The sequence below is a fragment of the Canis aureus genome, chromosome 14 (assembly GCF_053574225.1).
Source record: "Canis aureus isolate CA01 chromosome 14, VMU_Caureus_v.1.0, whole genome shotgun sequence".
Lineage (NCBI taxonomy): Eukaryota > Metazoa > Chordata > Mammalia > Carnivora > Canidae > Canis > Canis aureus.
The window spans coordinates 34,661,054-34,676,691 of record NC_135624.1 but is presented as its reverse complement, the minus strand read 5'-3'; the positions used below and the strand labels follow the sequence as shown (position 1 = coordinate 34,676,691).

Genomic DNA, 15,638 nt, shown 5'->3' with positions numbered 1-15,638 from the left:
GGCATGAAAATCGGCTTCCTTCCCTGGCAGTGCCACTCTGCTTCCTATAATTAACCTTTTATGTGACAGACGACTTTTGGCCTAACACGTCCCTATTTACCACTCCGTAACTGACACAGATAACTCGCTTTCAAATCTGGAATATGTATGGGCTCCGGGCTTCTTAACAGTGAGTCGCAGCCGTACACGGTTCTCAAGTGTGCAAAATTTAGAGCTTGCTGACATAACAAGACTTTGTTTTTCTAGGTTTATAGTAAAGTGCAGGAGATTGAAATGGGCAGCCTTTATTAAGTAACACACAAGTCATCTGTTTGTTGTTGTTAGGAGACCACAAAATAAGATGGATTCTCTTTCCTTTTTTTTAAAACAGGCTTTCCAAATTAAAAAGCATACCATTTTATAAAACATTTCACAGGACATACAATTGTGGGAAAAAAAATTTCAGGTGATTTTCAAGCTCCCAAGTGAATTCATGTACTGACTAGGCACGTTGGTGAGTTGACGATTCGTAGGCCGTCCAGAATTCGAAGGAAAGCCCCTGAAAGAGAGGAAAATGAAATATATTTGTATACATCAAGAAACTAATAATTATTTATGCTCTGTTGGGGATGGCAGGACGTAGGCAGAGGAAGGAGGCAAGCAGAAACTTAATAGAAATAAGGATATTTATGGAAAACAAGGCAAAATAGAATTATAGAAACTTAAGAACATAAAATATTTGTGTTCAGCGAGGCAGATGAACGGTTGATCAGCATGAGGAGGATCAAGACACTTTCCATTGCATTTATGGGTCTGATTTCGGAATGGCAATGTTTTGTTTTACACAGAGCCTCTAATATCAAAATGTGAAATGGGTTAGTCCTTCCCTTCCTGTCACCTGAGATGAGACTCAACTTTCAGATATATTTACAAGTTTTTATTAACTGACACCAAAGAGTGTATTTTGATGTGCTACCCAGAATACAACTGTTATTACCAAGTGGTAATCAAGAGGGGAAAAAAGCCAACACAACCACAACAGAAGGAATGGCCAGGGCCAGGGGGCCAGGTGGGCCACTGGCCCAGGCTTCGGAGTGCGAGGATCGAGCCGCACAAACAATTTAAAGGCTAATTCTGCAAAAGGTAGACGTGAATGTAGCAAATCTACTAATGGGGGTATTGTCTGGTTAATCGACGCGGATGACATGAACAGTGTGCTGGGCTCGTTCTGGACCTTGGGGCCACCTACGGGCAGTTCCAAGTCAGGTGTTTGCCAATCGAGCGCCTGCAGCCCGTGCTCCCAGAGTGAGCAGAGGAAAGGGTTCTTTTGGCAAAAGAAGAGAGGGAAGGTCCTGAGGAACCAGCAGGAGCTGGGACACAAGAGCACAGCAAAAGGGGGTGAGGACCCCGTAAAGTCACACCATGGGCGCCTCGGAGCTGATGCGTGCAGGCTCAGGAGCGGAGGAAGCCCCCTCACCCCCGACAGTCTCAGGAAGGGCCCCGGGACCACCTCTGTCAGCTGTCCCTGTCCCCTCAGATGTCCCAGGAGCTGCTCCCACTGGGCCCGGCGCCCCCGGCTGCCCCCGCATCCACACGGGGATCCGACCCACCCTGTGCCACCCACCTCCCTCTGGGTGCTTTGACCCTTCCAAGCCCACTTGGGAGAGTTTTCGGTGTGGCACAGGTGCTAAGAGCTGACGGTACTGAACGCATGCAGCATGCAGAGTTCAAGTTTCCTTCAGAAGAGCATATTAAGTGATCCCAATACCTCTATGGGGAACAATACAGTAATATTCATAAAAAATGGAAAGGCTCAATGAACCTGCTTCCGAAATTCATTCCTATGACCCAAACCAACGAGTGCCGTCACACAGGCATAGGGCTATGCTTTCTAGCACTCTTTAATGAGTGTAAAATACTGGAGTGAACTACACATCTGTCAATACTTGTTTAAATTGTAAATCATGTAACTACTATTCAGCCAATGAAAAGAAAACGGTAGCTTTATAGTATAACGTGATAGAAAATGAATTCCAAGATATACTTGAGGGGGCGCCTGGGTGGCTCAGTCGGTTAAGCATCTGCCTATGGCTCAGATCATGATCCCAGGGTCCCGGGATCGAGCCAAGATATACTTGAAAAAGAAATGGGGCAGGAGTAGAAAACAGTGTACGGTTTTGTATGTAAAAAAAAATTAGAAAAGAAACACATGCTTTGCATCTGCACAGATGATCTCTGGCAAAATACACACACACAAACCCAACGCAAACAGCTGCCCTACGGATTTGGCACAGGGGTGGGAATGAAGACCGACTTTTCACTGTATACTCTGCTGCAGTTTTGGATTTTGTACCGAGCACGTGCACTACCTATTTCAAAAAGGACATATTTTGGCTTTCCAGCTTCACATTTCTTCCCAAGGAAAAAGCCAGTGGTTGCAGAAGTAACTGTCTCCTTTCCACTGAGAAACCAAACTAATAGTGCAAAGTGCCCCATGCTGGGATTTTACAAGTTACAGGTCGTCCCCTGCTCCTTCACCCACTGCCTCCCTCATTGGTCGCACACGCAACACCTCTCAGCTGCTGCTGCGGGCCAGGCTCGATGCTGGCGTCTGGATGCACAAGTCAAGTAAGACATGGTTCCGTGTTTAGAGAACCTCGTCTTGCAGTTGGTGAGAAAGGCACCTCAACAAGGAGGGGGGGCATCTAGCTCGGGGAAGGTCCCTCCAGCCCCGCTCACTTCCAAGGCATCTGCTCATTTATTCTGTTTCTGCATTTTCAGGCCTGTCAGGTTTGAGGAACTGGTGTTAGGCAGCAGACACGGAGGTGTGAGTAAGACCCAGATCCTGCCGGGAGTGGGGTCAAATGAGATCTTTATGTCTCTCTCTCTCCATCCGAATGACACCATTTAAGAACCAGTCAAACTCTCTCCAACTTCACCTCTAACTCCACCTGGTCAGGCCAAGGATGCCCTGATCCACTCTCCTGTACTATGGAGACCGTGATCCACCTGCTTCATTTATTCCCTCGTGTGTTCGACTGCTTGTTCATGGACCCCTTCCCGGGTGTCAGACGTGGGACACATGCTAAAGAGGTCTATAGGGTGTGGGTGGAAAGCCCGATGAAGCCCGTTTCTGCAGAATTCAGGCAGCTGCAAGGGTTCTTGGCAGGGACTCACTACCCAGGCCTGATGTGGACACAGTCCCCGACAAGGGGATGGGCTTCCAGGACAAGGGGAAGCTTCAGAGTTCAGCTCGAGGTTGGACAGATCATAACGCCTAGCTGTGCCATGAGCTGGGTGAGAGGGGTAGGGAAGCATGATTTCAGGCAGGGGACGACACACACAGGAAAGCACAGAGAGGGATGCTCAGTGGCAAGGCTGGAGGGGCCTGGAGGTGGGACCAAGGCCACTCGGGGGCTTTGTGTGCAGAGCCAAGGAGCCCCAGCCCCACCCCGAAAGCCACGTGGGCCCATCACTGAAACTGAATCCCGTTGAGACTCAGCTTCAATCGGATGGGATTTTCCATTAGACACAAGGAAGATGCAATTTACATTTGAAAACGTTCTACAGCCTTTCTGAAAGATGGAAACAGAATCGAGGCAAAGTAGACTTTGTTATTTTAAATATAATGATAGGCTTTTTTCCTTTCTATCTGTATAAGACACTGAGTATCAATGTAAATAGTAGATATTTGCATAGAAAATAACAAACTTTATTATTAATATTCATTACCCAAACCCTATAAAGTGGCTGATATTTTGGTTAATTAGACTTTTGATTACATTTTTTTCTCCAAATTATTAGTTTTAGACTCTGGGATTCATTTCTCTGTACACAGTGACCAGAGGCACTGTCTAATTTTGAGTTAAACCAATGGAGCCAGACCAGCTGAACTGCAATCCTATTAACAGGAGTGGGGGCTTTGTTTTTGTTGGTTTTTTTGGTCTCTGCTAACTATTCCTAACCATCCCTGACACTGTGTGTTAGGAATCCTATTGATCCACTGACAATGTCACTCTCTCATATTCATTGACTTGCTGAACACTTACTCTGCTGAGAGGATAAAAGGTTAGGGCCCTAGTTTTTAAGACACTCTGTGTCTGGATAGCAGATCAATAGCCAGTGCAAACAGAGGTTTGTACAAAGTTCTTGTCAGAGCGGAGACCAACAAGGCACTTTCTCTGCCTAAGGGGATGGAGAAGGGCAAGCCAAGAGGTGAGGAGGATGTTAGAGTTGGAAATAGGGTCACTGTGTTTGAGCTTCTTTGCAGGATCTGTGAGACCCATCATTCTGTGCCCCGTGCCTCCCAGACGGCATCATCTGTTGCTATCTCTGATTACCTTAGTACAACCGATGTCTCCTAGATGATCCTACTTTCTTATAATTCCATGTTATCTACATAAAGCAACAAATAAGAGCGAGTACCTACATTAGTACTGGACGTGTTTCTACTCCTCCTACAGCAATCCTGAGATAGCTAGCATTACCGTGCCATTTGGGGTGGGGAAAACTGCCATCTTGACCTCAGTTCATAGAGGCTGAATTACTTAACCAAGGTTATAAAGCTGGTAAATGACAGAGCTGGGATGCGAATGCTTCCTGGAATGCCTTCCCCTAGATGGTTATCTCCCTCTGGAAGACAGGTCTGTCTTCCACGTGCCTGCACCTGTCCTACCAACTCCTTCCCTGCCCATCTCCCTGGTAGGCTGTTGTGTCTTCAAGGACAGGACTCTGTCATCAGCATTGTATTTTCAGTGTCTGCGGCACAGCAGATGTTACATCAATGTATCTGAATGGATACTGGTACTGATTCAACCCAGAATATCTTGGATAGAAGACGATTCAGAACCTAAATACAGTCAAAGAATCTCTCCAGGAAGGAATCTGGACCTGGGGAGGAACAGACAGAGGAGGGAATACTTCGCAATCGCAATGTGTTGATAATGCTGTGTTGCAGTTTTCTTTCAGGGAGACCGGTAACATGAAGATTAGCCCCTGCTCATAAAGAGCCTTTGACCCTAAGAGGGAGTCAGTGCTAGTCCAGACCACGGCTAACGACGACTCTGGATTAAAGTGGATGGTTCAAAATTGGCTCTACTGGTTGCAGGGTGTGTGAGTTTTTTACATAAAGTGATCTCACGTTTTGAGGCTTAAGTGTCTTCCTTTGTAAAGTAGAGACGACACTTACCTTCTTGTCGTTCTGAGGAATCAGTGAAATCATTTATTGAGAGTGATGAGCTCATGCTTGGTCATAATGGCAACTTGTAACAACCTAAGTCATATGACATCCATACTAAAACGAGTAAGTATAAAGTAAGCATGTGGCTTCAGAGAGGGCAGACGTCTCATGGCCTGGTGTAACTGGTGAGGACGCCATGGAAGAGCGGGCACTGGGCCAAGCCCTACAGGGCGGGCATGATTTCTGAGGGTGAAGGAACAGGGGTCAGCACGTGTAATTTGTCAGTCTACTGCTTCCAATCCATCCTGAATTACTGCCGTGTAAGGAAGGCCCACACTTAAATAGCACCCCCGGGGCCTCCTTTGTGTCTAGCACAGGACTCATGCTCAGTACATGTTGTAAAATGAGAAAAGAAGCGAATCCCAAGGGGGTAGACAAAGGTTAGGGGAAAGATCTGGGAACTGCGTAATGTGCTCTGAGGGGCCGGAGAAGACGGCTCGTCCACAGCAGAGTCTTCTTGTTGAAATGGGAAGAAATAAGGCTTGGCAGGCTATGTGCCAAAAATGGGAAGCCCCTGGAAGCCAAGCAGGAGGATTCTTGTCTAATAGTATTCCTGGTGGTTCCTGACCTTTCTGGCTCACAATCCCTTTTTATAGTCCAATGGAGCTATGGATTCTTTAAAAAATGAAAATAAACATGGGGCATCTGGGTGGCTAAGTTGGTTAAACACCTGCCTTCAGCTCAGGTCATGATCCCAGGGTCCCAGGACTGAGCCCTGCATTGGGCTCCCTGCTTAGCGGAGAACCTGATTATCCCTCTCCTGCCCTCTCCCTCTGCTTGTACATGCTCTCTTGCTTTCTCCCTCTCAAATAAGTAAAAATTTTTTTTTTAATAAACATAACATAGAACAATATTTCCTATGAATGGGCTCTGAAGACCATCTGAGGGTTTAACCTCTAGGGACCTATCTATAACCTCTTACTTAAGAAACCTAAATTATTATTCAATATGCTACTACTCCCCTCCAAAACTACTGAATAGGGATGGAAGTAGTGAAAACTTTCAATGTAATACAACATATTGAAAAAAATGCATGATGTGTCACATTCTCTTTCTGTGCATGGAAAGCCCCCGAGCCTCGCCAAAAAAACTCAAAACCAAAAATCTTATTTTGGGCCATGAGAAAAGAAGAGAACCATTTTCTTCCTAACAGTAAGTTAATTATTTCAGGTTAATTTTGGCTATTGGAGGGGAAAACAGCTCAGCTACCCCCCCCCCATACATATTAAATATGGATACTCATCTTGACAATTAAACTTCACATTACTGTTTCACTTTCCAGGTTGCAAAACACCCACAATCTTAGCTCACTCAATTCGCAGTAACAACTACATGAGCTAATAAGCATCACTCTCCCTGTGGTGATGGCCAAAGGCACACAGTCAGGGGCAGAGCTCAGATACAAATACTTTCAAAAAAGCAAGACTCTCTGGAATGTCAGGGCCTAACTAGTGTTTCTGATAGTTTAGAAAAACAAAAAAACCGAAAAACAACAACAAGGATACCTTGAGACCAGACTAATGATACATTTCCTTCACATATTCCTAAATTAAAAAAAAAAAAAACTTACGAAAATAATTTTATAAGACACACGTTAGAGTACTTGTCTTACAGAAGTAATAATTTGGTTTGCCAAATGCAGAAAGGACAGCAAAGCACACGCACAAAACCAGGCTCTCACAAGCCTAAGATAATTATTGTCAGAAATCTGCAGCATACCACTGCAGTTTTTCACCTATAAATATAGAGACAGTACACAGAGTCAGTTTTCAAGAAACTGGAGTCATATTATGCATTAGGCTGGGTAAACTGCTTTTGCTCCTTAATAGTTTGGACATTTTCCCCCGTTATTGACGAGGCTTCTATCTGGGTTGCAGAAAGGAATCCTGAGTATTAAGTGCGGTGGTGACCTGCACCTGTGCCCTCCGCAGGGTCGCTGCTGGTGCTGCTAATCGGAACCAGCGTGGGATATCCGCCATGTGACTTTAGATAAGCATGAAATTGTCTTCATCTCCCGTAACACATCACAGTAATTGGAACAAAAGGCGCTCACCTCTGCTTGCTCCTCGGGCACAACCTGTGTCTCTGACTTCCCACGATGGCTGACATTTCCTAACAAAAGAAAAGACCTTTTTACTCAAAGAGAAGGAAATCTCTTAAGACACAAAAATTACACATTTTACATAATCTACAATTAAAAAAAAACCTTAAGCCAAATGATTAAAGAATAACTTTATTAAATATTTGTCAGTTTTAAGAAGTGCCCTCAATTACTAACCACAGAATGTATTACAAACGACTAGTTATGAGGTTTTACATTTGTTTAATAGGGAAGAATCGGCCCCAATTAAACTGACTGAACTAAGGCTTTTTAGATTACTAAAACAAATTAAACTTTTTAAAATGAGAATTTAGGTGATCTTAAAACCTCTCTAAAATGGATAATGAAACTTGCCAAGTTGTAATCTCCCTGGTTTTATTAGTTATATTAAGATAAATTAAGTGAGATTAAAATCTTATTTGATTTATTTACCTTTGACAATGAAGACCGTTTAAGGGTTACACATCCTCAGCCTTGGCGAGTGCGACCTCAAATAGTCAAGTCAGAATGTCTTTAAAAGCTTTGTGCTTAGTGCTTCCAGCATGGAGCGAGGTGTTCATTAAGGTACCAAAATTCTCATAAAAAATCCAAAGTTGCACTAGTGAAAAAACGCTCAACAAGATGAAAACTGATCACATCTTTTTCAGAAAATCAGTAATTATTTTAAAACCAGTTTTTAAACAAGATTTGGTTTTGCGTCGTTTTAACGTGCTACTCACGCAGCGTGACACCATGTGGACTCTTTAAACAGCATTTAAATCTACGGTGAGTAGAGAATGGTACATTTAATTTTATACCATCTTTTAAGTCAGTTGTACAATGTTTAGTGTGACCCTTTTATGACAAGCGTTGTTAAATGAACTCTTTCCCTGTTTACAACTATTTATGAAGGCCTTTTTAAATAAGAGAAACATGAAATTGTTAGCTCACACACACGGAATTTCTTTCAAAAGTTTATTTAGTATCAAGCAAGAGAAGACTTTGCTCAACACTACAGAACATTTCAAGACTTGAGTTACAAAAGAATACCACATTATTTGCACTTGTAATTGGCTTCCCTTTTTACGCATGTTGGCAAGAGAAAAAAACTAGCATATGGCTGAAAGATAAAATAACTAAATTGCTATGGAAACCTTTAAAATGAAAGGTGAGGCTTATGTTAAAAGGATGGATTAACATATTTAGTAAACCTAGTTTTTTGTTTAACACTAGTTAATCAAAGTTATTTTTTTTTCCTTTTGATGACCTATTTTTTCATATACAGACTGGAAATAACAAAATTTTACATGTCTTTTTTTTTTTTTTTTTCTGCCCAGGTTGATGTTTCCACAAAGTAGTTTTAAAGTTCCATCCATTCAGATTTTAAGCATTTTGATTTATTTAAAAAGGGATTGTTCATAGAAAAACATTACTTTGAACAGTACACAGGACTGGTGGAGACTGGCTATTTCACAACACCAGACAGTACAATCAGTATCTGCCGTAGGGCTGGTCTCTGTAGACGCCCTTCGCGGTCCTCGCTGCAGGTGCCTTGTGTCTCGAGTTAGCCCAGTCCTCTTGCCCTAAAATCAGGAAGATGAATCACAATTAGATCATTGCCATGGATCCCACTGGCTTCATTTTTCAGAATCTAAGTTAACCCTGAACCAGGGTTATATTGAAGATACACATCCCTGATGTACTGGGGTGGGGGGAAACCAAGGGTATTTACTTAGAGAACAATTACAAACGTGATGGAAAATGGTCATCCCACTAACAAAACCTATCAGTATGAGGGAAAAATGACTTTTGTATCTTAGATGGCAACCGACTTGGCAAGAACTTTCCTTCTGGTCACTGGTTTAACAAAAAAGCTCACAAGCTCAAACAGCAAACTGAACTGCCTTTTGCTAAACGGTAAGACATTTATGAATGGGAAAAGGGATCACTCAGATTTTTTTTAACAGCAAAAACAGAGAAAACACAGATAAAGGATTTGTGCAGGCAAAAGGAGACATGGGGATGGGCAGAGTGGAGGAGAATCCTGGTCACCACGTCTCCCAGGTCCTTCCACAGCCAAAGTGAAGAATGGAAGTCATGGTCAGGGGAAATGTGGCCTCAACAATACTTCCTGAATACCACATAAACATAATGACAGGATGTCAAGTTTCACTATCATCATACTAAATCCGTACCAGACAAGCATACGAACAGCAGAAGGCACCCTGTCATCTAGATCTCCTGAAATTCAACACCTGTTCCATCTCAGCACTTTCAATGAGCCATCAAAAGTCTGACAACAAAGAGTTAACATCTCTGCTGCAACATACAGCAATTTAAAAGCCTGGTGTCCACCGAGACCAATTTAAAAAGGCTGTGAAGGAAAAATACTTAAAATGACCTGGTCTTTTGATACAAACATGCAATCAACGTCATTCCCTCAAGCTAACTTGCATCCATTTAAGTAGACAGCATTCAACAAACCAGAGTAGTTCTCTTAAGTGTTTGTTACAAATAACAACAATAACAACAACAAAAATATCCAAGGTGAGGTCATCACGGCTTGGGGCAGGTGATATAACAAAATGCACTTCAAAAGGAACACCGGAAAATGGTTTTTCAGTTATGTTCAGAGAAATGTCAGAACATCCATTAACCAGAATCCTGATTCACTTGCACTGGGTACTAGGCATTTATCAGAGCTTTGCAACTGATTGAAGCTTCCTGTTCTCTGATCTCTTTGCCCTCCGGCAAAGGAGCTTCTTAGTATCATGTTGCTGCCGCCAATTCTTTTAATTAAACCTGTCCTCCTTCTGCATATTGAGACTTTGGACATGGATTCCCCAGCATCTCTACCAGCTCCCACTGAAGTAAGCGGGGGCTTAGCTGTCTCCCCGGAAGCCGGAGAGCGCCTTACATCCCTTTCCTGGCTCAGTGCTTCTGTAACCTTTATGGAATGACTCCCACTGTAACGCTTTTGGAGGGTTTGGGATTGGAGATGAATTAAAATACGAAGATGGGGGTGGGCCAGTCCTTTGAGAGCTGCAGTCTCGACAGCTTCATTTCCCTCCACTGTCAAGAGGCAAAGACACTTCAAAAAGATCCGAGCTATCAAGTGTCTGCAGGCTGGCAAACGACTCTATAAATGAGAAAATCAGCACACGGCAATCAACCCAAACAGAGAATCTAAGTTGAGGATGTGAATCTAGGCAATCTTCTAAGAGTTTTTAGTCCTCTTTAAATATTAAATTTAAATCTTAGAGGAGTTTCCGAAAATAGCAAGATATGCACAGATGAGCCGGAAGGAGGCTGGTGTTAGAGTCAGAAGGTCTCCCCAGTTAGGATCCCGAAGGCGTTTCTACGACCACTAACCCGCTCCATTCCTGGCTCACGTCGCTCGGCCTAGTTACTCACCGTAGGAATCGTAGGCCTCCTCGCTGAGTCCATGTCCGTAATCATAGTAATCAGCACCACTGCAGTGAACAAAACACACACACACACACACACACAAAAGATGAAAACAGGCCACAATATCATGACTGTGAGTTTAAATCCTATTCAGTGAAGTATCCTAAAACTTAGAAGAGACAGCTACCCCAGGGCAGGGCTACACACTGGAGGAAGGAACTCCCGCTGATGGCTGAGATCCGCCCCAGAAACCTCAGACCTTAGGAATCACCAAAGGTTTCCCACCCGAATACCTAATAAATGCGTCTGACACGTTAGCCACAGCAACTGGCCGGTGAGCACAGAGTGAGTGTCCCCTGTGCGTGACGGATCCGAGGCCTGCGTGTCGTGCAAGGGCAGGGTCTGCACAGACGGTGGGTGTGCGGTGGACAGCCTCACGCCCGGGGCCCGGCACCCTGGGAGGGGAGAGGAGGGAGAACCACGGGTCTGCCCGACGGAAGGGAGGCCAGGGCTCCCTTCCTCCTTAGCTCCTGCGGGCCCTGCCTCCCAGAAAACCCGCCGCGGTGTGACCTGCGGGCGTTGGGCCCTTTACACCAGGGACTGAGATCTGCTGTTCCGTTTGGCCGGCACCACGGCATTAGCGTCAGGAGGTCAGGGCGATGCCAGAGTCGTGGCCGGACAGCAGGGAGGCTCCCGGCCTCGCCGCGTCTGAGGATGGAGGCTGAGCATCTTTTCAGAGCACAGGCACAGCTACGTCCTTGTGTCCAGCATCCTTGAGATACTGGGGGGGCTGGAGGGAGCCTGTTACCACGGCCATGCTGCGGGGGATGTGGCAACAGGCCACACACACACAGTGTATGTGAACCACCCGTGATTTTTTGTAGGAACAAACCTAGGGAAAATCTAGATTACTAAACCATGGCAGGCATAATTAGTTTATGATGCTATTTTGAGTAGCCAAGGAAGAGCTTCCACTCACCCTCTCAGGCTTTCCGCTTTCCCACTCTGCTTAATTTTGTAGGGAAACAATCATCCTGAATGTGTTATCTTGGATTGTCATGGAAATAAACATTCTCATTATTCCAACCTCATGCAATCAAGTAAGAAGTTCTAATCAAAATGGAAAATGATCCAGCTCGCTGCTTAACACCTTAGGAAGTTGCAAGATGAATAACAAAATCCACGGCGTGAGTGGTGCTGTGTGCCAGCTGCCGAGATCCCACGGAGTCCTCCCGGCAGCCCCTGGGGTGAGTGGAACTGTCATACCCATTTTAGAGACAAGGATGCTGCTGCAGATCGGAAAGCCAGGACGCCAGCCTATACCCTCACGGAGAACACACAGGTGTCACCCTTGTTGGTCAAACACGCCTGGCTTTCCTGCCGCGCTTCCTTCGTCAGGTGAGCGGTACCAGAGACTCCTGACCTCTGCTGACTGTGGCACAGCACGGAGATCCTAGGAGGAAGCGGTAAGCAAGGGGGGCAGGTTCCTTTTTGCCTCAAGCATGTGCGGGTGACTCTTCACATCTGCTCCTCCTCCTGCCAGAAATGTTCTTCTTTCCTCTCCTTCCAAGCTCCCCGCTACTCAGTCTGTAGCCAAAATGCTTCCCAGTTTCCCAGAGTTAGGCTGGCTCCTGGGGTGGCACACCTTGCTTGCTTCTCGCCCTCCTCTGGCTGCCAGGCCCTCATTCTACGTGCACTGAGTGAGTCCACGGAGGAGTCGCATCACGCTGGCTTCCTGGAGAATGTGATGCTCCAGCAGTTCTGAGCAACCAACCAGGGGGGTGAAGCTGAGGTAGAGGTGCAGAGAAGGGGCAGGGGGGTGGTGGCAAGGGCCTTCCAGGCTGAGGGTACAGCACACAGGAGGCACAGATGCACCAGACAGCCTGAACAATTTGAGTGTCTACAGGCACTTCCATCACACAGAGTTAATAAGCACTGATAAAACGCTGAGGCTAGAATATTCCTCGGTACAAAATGCTTCCTCCATGTGCAAAATATAGGTCAGATCTTGTTATCCTGGTTTAATCACATCCTCACTAGTTAATTAAACATCGTGTAACATACTGGTTACGATGGGAGCTCTCTGGCACGGAGATAGAACATAAGCTCTCTGGAATGTGCCATTAAGCTCCTTGGCTTTTTAAATGTTGCCCAGGAAGAGAAGAGCCACTTCTACAAGCTGACCTAGTATATACCACGTGGAAACGTGCGATTTTCCTAAGGAGGCACCTGTAGCTACGGGGTTTTATAAAAAGGTCTCCAGGTTGAGAGCTGACGCTCCTCGGGAACATGGCAGAGGGGCAGGGAGTATGAGAGGCAGGGCACTCTGCTCAGTGAGACCCTGCATATCTGCCTGAATGGTCACCCTTAATATCTCCCTCAAACTGCCCTCCGTGGGGATGAAACGGTTGAGGCTCGGTGAGGCTGAGCCACCTGCCCAGAGTCACACAGCCCAGAAGGGACAGTGTCTACGCTCAAAGCTCAGGATGCCACCACCCCCAGGTGCTGAAGACCTGTGCTGGCAGCGGACCGCTCACTGCAGCGGGGCCACCATACACAGGCGGTTCCTGTTCACTCTGACCTGCCCCAATACTGTTCCAGAATGTCTTATGTGCCCCCTCTGGGGCTTAAAGGATCCCTCCTCGTGCTCAGAAGTCTAAGGATCCACATGAACTCACTGCCGTGTGGTCATGGTCAATTAGCGCCGCCTTACTTTGCTATCTGCTCTCAAGCTCCCTCTCTCCCTTTCAATAGTCCTAATTCTCTCTCGAGGCAGCAAACATACCTGTGGTGAGAAGGAAACACGAGGGACGAGCTAAAGAGGATCACAGAAACACTCATATTAAAAAATTAAAATCAGCAAAAACAATCAATATAAGAAATAATATTGCTTTCCTACCTTCTAAGGCTTTATAGCTTTAAATGTGAGAACTGCCTTTCAAGTAGAACATTTTTTTCATCTTGAGGACAGAAATTCAGCAACTAACCTCTTGATGAAATGTCAGTGTCAAATACTGGTCAAGACACTGGAGTCTGAACCGGACCCCCACCTGCCGGGCTCCCTGGGAGAATAATCCCACTCACTGTCTTTGTGCTCCGGCCGTCAAACCCTGGGCCTGCTCTAGATGCTGCTCAGACCTGGGCGCCTTTGACATTCTTGATGGCTCGTGCACAGCATTTGGCCACAAAGTAGTCAGAATGACTTCTCATTTTGTTGAAAATAAAGTGGCTAATGTTTCACAGAAACTCAGCACTAAATTAAATGACCCTCAGTCCCCTTTCCAAAGGTCAGAAGTTACAGCATAATGGCTCCTTAGACAAATAAAAACCCCGATGTTCTTGAGAATTTTATCTGTTCCACAAAGTGAGTTACGTCTTCATGGGCCTAAACGAATTTCCTTTACGGAGACAGGTCCCCACTGTGTAACTCAAAGCTGTAAATGGCAGGCACTGAAGTTAACCAACAGAGAGGTCAAACAATTGCTTTTTGACCCAACCAAGTCTTTATTAAACGGACTGAACAGTAATGCACATCAGTATAGACTGGGCATTTGTCAGTGAAGTGCCCTAAAACCGTTCAGCATAAAAAAATCGGAGGCGAAGAATGTTTCCAATGAGTGGGAGGGTAAGAGGTAACATAATTTGGTCCAGCAACGGTCTGGTGATAAGACAATCTCAGTTTTGACAAGTGAAAACTTTAAACTGACATTTGCTATCATTTCACCCAGTTTCTGATTATTTATTGCAAGACTGTCATCAAGCCAGGAAGCTGGGAGCAGCTGAGCCCCATTCTCATACCTGTCAGTTCCACTGAATTGCTTTGCCAGCGCCTCATCTCGTGCACCTCAAATGTCTATTAGCCAAAGATGTGTCCTATTTCCCAAGGATAAACTAAAAACCCAACATACGGCAAAAGGGAAAAGACACTAAAAATCTCTTCACTTGTGCATACAACACGTAACATTAATACAGGTAAGAAAACACAGTAGGCCAAAGAGGCCTCAACTCCATCAAAATGGACCCAGGGAAGCTGCTCCCCGAACAGAGCAAGAGGGGACTGCTCTTATTGGTACTATGGCCACACCTGCCGGGGCCTTTTCTTCCTCCACGCTCCACCCCATCTCAGTGGTGGAAGGAAGTGCAAGGATGCAGTCTAACTCCTGGCTTTCCTGAAGGTTCTTGGTTCCATCGACCAGGACCAAGAAATGGCCCTCTGCACGGAGAGACAACACAGGGAGTAAGGAGCAAACTGTAGCCCTAGGATCAAGTCAAGCACTAGTTAGACCTTCTACTCTCCATTGACAGGGGTCCAAGAGGAGGACAGAAATTCTGAGTCCCCAGCTAACCCTGTCCCCGTGGGATTGAGAAGGCAACCTGACATCTGCCTGTCCCCTGTCCTTTCAATTTCTTCAAGACTCTCCACCAATTTCTACTTTAAAGTCACTGACACCAATCTCATTAGCCCCCTTGTTTATTTATGTCAGCTCAGCAAGTTCTAGAATACTAGGACTCCTAACGTCTTGCCCACCCACTGCTGTCTACCCACATCTCCTACCCAACTCTGCAATCCTTTCACCATGCCCCCTAAAATTCATGGCCCGCCACTGGCAAAACCCGCCATATAGTCAGAGTTTCTAGTTTGCTCAGGGCAAAGAAAGTTGTGCAGTCATTCTTTTCACTGGCTATTCCCTTTGCCTGGAATGCTCTAGTCTCCAGATATCTGTGTGGCATCACCTTTCTCAAGTCTTTGCTCAGATGATGCCATCTCAACAAGGCCTACTCAAGATCACGACTGTAATCCCCCTGGCTCTGGTAACCCGCGTCCACAGTACTCTGCTTTATTTTTTTCTACAGCATGTTTCACTTTCCATTATACTATCTACTTAGTTATTATATTTACTGTTTTCTCTCAGTAGAATGAGAATGTATGCT

The 15,638-nt window shown here is 45.4% G+C and overlaps 1 protein-coding gene across 7 annotated transcripts in view; it reads right to left on the bottom strand.

The window, feature by feature from the left end:
- Nucleotides 1–268: 268 nt before the first annotated feature.
- Nucleotides 269–15,638, bottom strand: part of KHDRBS3 (KH RNA binding domain containing, signal transduction associated 3) — a 185,657-nt gene continuing 170,287 nt past the window's right edge. For 3 of the 7 annotated variants that reach the window (XM_077847348.1, XM_077847351.1, XM_077847352.1), the window contains exons 8-13: nucleotides 13,492–13,521; nucleotides 11,000–11,161; nucleotides 10,713–10,771; nucleotides 8,732–8,881; nucleotides 7,272–7,330; nucleotides 396–538 (exon numbers count right to left, since the gene is read on the bottom strand). In XM_077847348.1, coding sequence (XP_077703474.1) covers nucleotides 8,790–8,881; nucleotides 10,713–10,771; nucleotides 11,000–11,161; nucleotides 13,492–13,521 — 343 coding nt within the window. In that variant the 3' untranslated portion in view covers nucleotides 396–538; nucleotides 7,272–7,330; nucleotides 8,732–8,789. Of the gene's footprint in view, nucleotides 539–7,271; nucleotides 7,331–8,259; nucleotides 8,882–10,712; nucleotides 10,772–10,999; nucleotides 11,162–13,491; nucleotides 13,522–15,638 lie in introns of those variants that run through there. The other 4 variants (XM_077847350.1, XM_077847353.1, XM_077847349.1 and 1 more) reach the window with 4 other exon arrangements.